Source organism: Bacillus rossius, chromosome 12 (genome assembly GCF_032445375.1).
Source record: "Bacillus rossius redtenbacheri isolate Brsri chromosome 12, Brsri_v3, whole genome shotgun sequence".
In the NCBI taxonomy this organism is placed as follows: domain Eukaryota; kingdom Metazoa; phylum Arthropoda; class Insecta; order Phasmatodea; family Bacillidae; genus Bacillus; species Bacillus rossius.
The window spans coordinates 43,262,075-43,269,655 of NC_086339.1; the positions used below are offsets into that span (position 1 = coordinate 43,262,075).

The 7,581-nt window shown below is 33.8% G+C and overlaps 1 protein-coding gene across 1 annotated transcript; it reads left to right on the forward strand.

Moving 5' to 3' along the window:
* Positions 1–4,906: 4,906 nt before the first annotated feature.
* LOC134537972 (cytochrome P450 4C1-like) lies at positions 4,907–7,121 on the forward strand. Its single transcript, XM_063378991.1, has 3 exons — positions 4,907–5,776; positions 5,819–6,347; positions 6,422–7,121. Exons 1-3 carry the CDS (start codon positions 4,907–4,909, stop codon positions 6,451–6,453), a joined length of 1,431 nt encoding a protein of 476 aa, XP_063235061.1. The 3' UTR covers positions 6,454–7,121.
* The last annotated feature ends 460 nt before the right edge of the window (positions 7,122–7,581 follow it).

Below are 7,581 nucleotides of genomic sequence, written 5' to 3' on the forward strand. Positions count from 1 at the left end.
GTTTAAATCCGTGGCGTACACCGGCCTAACAAAAAGTAAATCACCCCCATTAACAACCAGATAAATTTAAAAACAATAGAAACCCCGAAAAATTTTAAAATTATAGAAAAAATTAAAAAAAAAGTGACGAAATGCCTAATTTCCGGCACAACTAATACGAAATAACCTATTAAAAAGGCATAACTCGACAATTCGAAATATGAAGATGAACACATAAATTAATGTGGATGTTAATTATCGCCCTGAATTAATTTTTTTTATTTCACTAAAATGTATATATCACATGTTTACAATGTTAAATAAAACCTAAATTATCTTGTATGCTTCTTAAAATAACAAATTAGCCCACTAAGAGGGGAAAATAAATCTAATTTATTTCAGAGGTGGACAGAATATTATCAATTGGGGACACATCAATTTGCATTATTTTTTTCAACTGACGTGAAGATAATTATAAAAATATTAAATATATTCCACGGTTAACATTCTTTAAAAATCAATTACTTACAATTTTTGTCTAATTTCAGTATTTGGTTACATTTAAAGCAATATCCACCCAGATATACAGCTACGATATTACAACATCAAATTTACCAAGGAAAAAAACTTTTCTATGAAAATCAATCGATACGTTTTTTTTTTTTTCTCTTTTGGTCACAATTAGTCCCTTGTGTAAGTAAACTTATTTTTGCTGTGTCTAAAGTGTGGTTTTATGTAAAAGAAAATTTAAAAATATATAACATTGTGAAGCTCTATTAGTGGTGCAACATCAATGAATGAAATTTTGCTGTACACACTTCTGCAGCGATGTCGTAAATGTTTTAAGAACATAGAAGAATAAATAAAACCCAAATATTTTTTTTAAATTGAAGTAATTAGAATTTTCTTTTATAAACTAATTCTTCTGTGTTATACTACCTGTGCAAAAATTTATTAAAATAATTAAAATATTTATTATCATAGGAATTTCCGACCATATTACATAAGCAAAGTTTACAAAATTATATTTGTTGTTAAATAAATTTTGTGACATGCTGGATCGACCAGCAGAGACGCATTAGAATGAATGCAGTTAGTACGACATTACACATTGTTTAAATTCTGTCATATTGTCTGTCATACCCATAGGTATAAAAGTAAGCATGACAGTTTGGGTATCAGTAGAGAAGAAAGAAATAGGTTATTTACACACACGATACATAATGTGCCAACAGAAAATCAGCCTCCATAGTAGCCGAACAAACCAGCAACATTTTTCAAAAGGAAGTTAAAACATTGCTATAATCTGACCAAATACTAAAAATGATACGAACATTTCAGCAGTGGAATCTACTGCTCTCCCTTGGTAAATTGCTGGCGGATACAGCTGGACAGAGAAGATAAAAATTAACATTTAGTGAACATAAATTTTAGTGTTATTTACAGGTGTTTTTAATTGAAAATAATATTCATAAGTTTGGATAAAATAAATACGCAAAATTGTTGTGCTGTAAATAAATTTCAACGACAAGATCGTTGGGTTAGCGATGACGACGTATATTAAGGAATGGCCTTATTATGCTTATTGTGTCTAAATTGAAGTTTTCTAATTTAATATTTAGTTAAAATGTAAAGACTTTTACTTGAATTTACCGATTTTTAAAGATAATATTACTTAAATTTCAAAGCACATATAAAAAAAATTAGAGGCCTTTTAAATAAGTGTTGTTTTTTATATGCTATGATATTCTTGCGAATATTTAAATTTTTAAGAATTTATAACATTGAAATGTTGTTTGATTTCACAAGACAAAAATGTATATCGCTTAAGAACATATTGAAACCAAAGCCTTCTATTAATGTTCTTGTTTAATTAACTCCGTTAATACTTTCTTTGTTTTAGTTAAATAATTATTAACCCTGAGTTCTTGTAAGATTTAAAGTTTTGAAACTTGTTTCGGTGTGTTTACTAAACGGGGTTTTATTTTTTAAATATTTATTGACGTAAAGGGGCCCGCCTCGTCAGGGGTGTATGTGTGTTAGTGAGGCAGGATGATAAGCGCGACGCTCGCTGGTGCTTCCAGCGCGGTATAGCCTCTAGGCGCAAATCTCTGAACTGGCGCGCAGTCTTCTCGTCGTCACAGGATAACTGTGGAATTTGAGCGGTGACCGTAACATTATATGGTTGAGAAATGAAATAAAAGGTGTTATGCAAGCCCCTTAAGTGCTTTCAAGAATCTGTACTGATTGTTTTATGACTAAAAATTACTCTGAAAACACGCGTTTTAGACATTTTAACGCTTCTAAAAATACAGTTTAAAAACTTAATCCGAAATTAAAAGTACTTTTCGGTCCTCAGCGAACTCTTCAATGCTATTCGTAAATAGGCCCCAATCGGATATCTTGAGTTGTTTTGAAATCGCGTTGTTTTTCCTGAAGCTCTGCACACCGTATGTGTGCCCAGGTAGGCGGGGCCCTTAAGTTCGAATTGATTCTTATTTATATTTTATATGGGCTACAAACGTCTTTGCCTTAATAGTTTTATTTTCATGGTCACTATTTTTGGCCACTGGTTACAATCCAATCGACAGTAATCTCGCGGGTCGGACGGGAACACAGCCCAGGTTGGCCAGCCTGGGACAGGAAGCCACGTCACGTAGCGACTGTCACTCAGTCCCCCTGTACGGCGCCTGTCACCGCAAGTGCCTCACTGTCTGGCCGACTCTGACATCTGCGAGACTCTGCGGGTACAGACATCTGCATGAGATTATTGAGTGATTTCAGTTCTTTATGTAGCCTCAGAAATAAAAAAAGTTTGAATAAATTATCGTTTTCCTGTTTTTTTTAACACATTTAAGTATACACCTATTGTACCAAAGTGCGTTTTTCAAAATTTTTTGACGTGTCTACGTCTAATAAATCAATGAACGCTAGGTGCATGCACGAAAAAGTGTGCCATTACACACATTGTCCCGTTACGCTGTGTCCTGTAACGCTCATTGTACTCTTGTGCCGCATCTATCTCTCTTCCACTCGATTGGAACAACTATCGATTTGACTTTTTCCAGGCACATTAAACTTGAAACACTCCCATTCGTTTCCTACTTTTCCTATCATCGTCCTATCCTTAACACAATAACACAGATTGGAAGAAGTTAAATAGCAAACATGTATAAAAGTTATAGTTAAAATAATCTCTTCGTTAAAGTCATAAACTTATTTTAATTAATGAGTGCAAATAAAATTAAATTTATCAATTATATTGTAGGTTTCATTTCACTCCTTCTTTGTATCCATACAAAATAGTGATAATTCAATAAAAATGATTCTATTTCATTTATAAAAGTATGCAATCATTTTATCAATGTTTTGTTATGACGTTGTCAAGTTAAACTATCGTCCGTTAACCGACTTTACAGACAACCAATTTTTTTGTTAGAAGGATCACAGAGGGAAGGCCCTATTTACCAGGTGTAGCATTACATGTAGGCCAAAGTGTCGGAAAAAAATGAAGTTTTTTAATATAAAATTTCGTTTTATGATCCGTAGACTCTGAAACTATTGTCAAGACAAACGTATATATATCACATTTTTATAGACACGATAACTACTGTTATATATCACCAATCACTTCCAAACTGATACGTAACATTTACTAATGGAAATCGCGTACGAGCTTTTTAAAGAGAAAGATCCGCCGCAAGGGGTGGAAATGGGGAAGGTTTTTTTAAAAACAAAAAAATAGTTATAACTCCCATAGTATGAAGTATATCACATTCGTTTGAAACTATTTTAACAAGTTGATGTTATACCAAAACCTTTTTCTTGTAATAAATTATTCACTCCGCAATAGGCGGAAAAAACAAAGATTAAAGGAATAAGAAATTAATATTTTCATTCATCAAAAAACGTTCAAATTGTTTGTAAACTTTATAATTTTATTTAAAAATTGGTTAAATCATTTTTTGTAAAGACTAAACGTTTCTAAAGGGGGTTTAAATAACAACATTTTAAATATTTTTTTTTAAATTTTTTAGATATATTAAATATTAAATAGATTATAATTAATATATTATTCCTTAATTTTAATTATAACTATTACTAGAAATTTTAAAAAAAAAAAAACAAATATATAAAAGATGACTAAAATTAAAAATATCAAATATTCATTAGTATAAAATTCTTTAGAATTTATTTTAAACCATCTTTATCTTGATCGAAAGCAAATTCATTTACGACCATGTTAGTTTTGCAATGATTAAACATAGAGTTTGAAAGTAAAAAATTTCATATCTTCTAATGTAGGCATAATGTTAAATTTATTCTAAGGTATTCAATGCTGGATACATTGAGTTAAAAACATTCAAAATATTTTCACTGAAAGCAAAATAAGAAAATGTCTAATAAACCTTTTACAATATTGGACAACGTAAAATTGTTATGTACATAATATGATAATAGTTTCAACAAGTTTATATAATTTTCCAAAACATTTTCAGAAGAAACAGATATTTTGAAATCTACGTACAAACATAGGGTATGCCAAAATGCCATTTTTTTTAACATTTATACTTTCCTATGATAAATTTTCACGTATTTTAAAGACCTTGGCATTAGTAGTACTGCGAATACTGCAACTTTCACGAGTATTGCTGTTTCACGATTATACACGGGGTATTTTCAACCTTTGAATAAATAAATTGCCACGTATATTACTGTCCCAAGACAACAATATGTTAAAAAAACTCACTCATAACATTAAATAAATGTTTCGTTAACGACCTTCAAGTGAGCAAGATATTTTTCTTACAAACTAGAATTTCGCATGAAGGTGAACAAGTATGACTTGTATAAATAGCGTTGCTTGAATACATCCGGCACATTTAAACACTTGCTAGCGAACATTTAGCCGGGTTATTGTATCAACATGGAGGTGCCGCAGTCGTGGGCCGTCTGGTGCGTCTCGGCAGTCGTCATCAGCCTGGTCAGCATCGCAGTGAGATGGTGCTTCCATCGAAGTCGCTACTTCCAACTGGGCGAGCGGGTACCCGGTCCTGCTGGGGTACCTCTTCTTGGCAACACTTGGCAATTAATTGCTCGCAGGGAAGACATCTTGAAATACTTCAAGGAGCTACACGAATGCTACGGTGCCGTGGTTAGATTATGGTTTGGACCAGTACTTTGTGTTGGGTTGATGGACCCCAAGGATATAGCAGTCATATTAAGTAGTAGCAAAACATTAAACAAGCCAATCTTTTACAAAACCCTTAAAAATAGTTTCGGTGATTCGTTGCTTACTTCCGAAAGCGAAGATTGGAAGAGATACCGTACAATTTTAGACCCTGCCTTCAGGAACCCGATCATCGACTCATACGTCAGCACGTTCCACGAGAAGAGCCAACGGTTGGCAGACCTGCTGGAGGAGCACAGCGCGGGAGAGCCAATCAACATGGCGGACTTCTCGAGGCCCTGCGCTCTGGAGATGCTCTCTGAGACGAGTCTGGGCGTGCCGATGAACATACAAGGTAAAAACCACACACACTGTGCTGTAGAAAACATTCCGAAAATTTCTGAAATTAATTCCTTTGTTTTTATCACACCTTGGCTGTGGTTTAGTTGGACTCTTAAGTGCTATCTAATTTATTATAGAATGGTTGCATTAGTCACGCCCATTCGTAGTTTTGTAACTCGTATAGTCAAAGATAAGCTGGATTCATATATTCACTTAAAAAATAAGGTCACTGATAATCAGAAAGATATTGTCACACCGGAGCAACTTGGGTTCCTGGAACAAATGGTATCAACTTTGGTAGAAAATCCAGAACTATTAAAATAAGAGGAACTAAAGGACCAGACCATGTTAGTTATCACAGCTGGCACAGACACTACAGCCTACACTGTAGCCACAACCTTGATGCTGCTAGGATTACATCAAGATGTGCAGAGAAAAGTCTTACAAGAGCAGGAAATTATCTTCGGCGGAGATATGAGCCGATCCGTCACGGCAAAAGATCTGAAGCGGATGGTGTATCTGGAACAAGTGATCAATGAAACTATGAGGCTTTATCCCGTGATACCACTTGTAGCAAGGAGGGCTAACGAATATGTTCGTTTTAACAGCTACACTTTTCCAGCGGGCACTATTTTCGTAATCCCAATTTATCTGGTCCACAGGGAGTCAGATTTTTTCCCGAACCCGGACGCTTTCAATCCTGACAGGTTCAGCAGTGAGAATAGTGCCAGCCGCCCTGCTTCTTCGTTTATTCCGTTCACTTACGGTCGCAAGACGTGCATTGGCAAGCGATATGCTTACATAGCAATGAAGACCATGTTCTCAGTGCTGCTGAGAAGATACGAAGTTCTGGAATGTTGCTCCAGAGAATACATGGAGTGTTTTGGATATAATTTTTTCTTGAAATTTCAAACTGGCTATAAAGTTAAGCTGGGACCGAGGATGAAGTGAATAGCGTATAAAGTTGTTTTATCTGTAATCATCTTAGTCCTCGGTATGCGGCCTTTGGTAGGAGTAATTTCGTGACTGGCACGGAACTCTAAAGAACGGAAATGTGTAACCACAGTGCTGCATCAGCGAGAAAGTCTCATAAATCTCGGAAAGACTGCGGAAACCTCGTAATTTATCCGTCTGTATACATATTCCTATAGTTAGGTAATAAACATGTGCAAATTAATACCAGAATCTAAAAGAAATAAAATAAAATTGATCGCGACAAGAATATAATAAAGAAAGAATATGTTTAAATAAACGTTATTTTCTAAAAATGGGTATAATATTCAAACCAGCATCGTTGGTAAGAATAAATTTTAACACGCAATAATTATAAATAACTGACTACAGTACCGGCGTTGCCCGGGCTGAACACAGGTAATTTATTATCCGCGAGTTAAAGCAAAATATATAGCGCTACATGACAGTGCAGTGGACATAAAGTAATTACACAAATGATTTTTGTCTTTGAGATATGATTTTCTGTTTACACATGGCGATCGGTTTAATTAGAAATTTATGGACTGTAACGCCATTTAGCGGTATGTTTCACAAAATGGGTATCATAAAATATTCTCCATGAAAATCACTTCTATATGTACGCCAACTTTCATGGCGATCGTTCAAACGGTGTCGGAGTTTATCGACGTCATACATATATAATAATGCAATTTTATGTATATTGATGATTATTTATATATGTTTTTTTCACTTGGCTTTTGGGAAAATAAGCGATTATCATGTGCGAGTATTGCGAATTTTTATTATTTATAATTATTGAGTAGGTATTTAAGTGTTTTAGCTATTGCCTTGTTACCAAGGATAATGTTTAGATATATTAACCAAATTAACTAGGTAAGCATTATTTAAACGTAACTTATCTTTATTATATTCTTGTCGCGAGTCAAATCAAATTTTCTTTTTAACTGTGAATTTAATTTGCATTTGTTTATTATTTAGTTCTAAATTACTTTCTTAAGGTTAACATGAAAACCTTTACGTCTTTTTTTATTGTCACTATTTTAACGTTCTCTTTTTTTCCCAGATCAGAATGTGAACTAAGTGCATCATATCTATTCCGTAACTACCTGAAACGA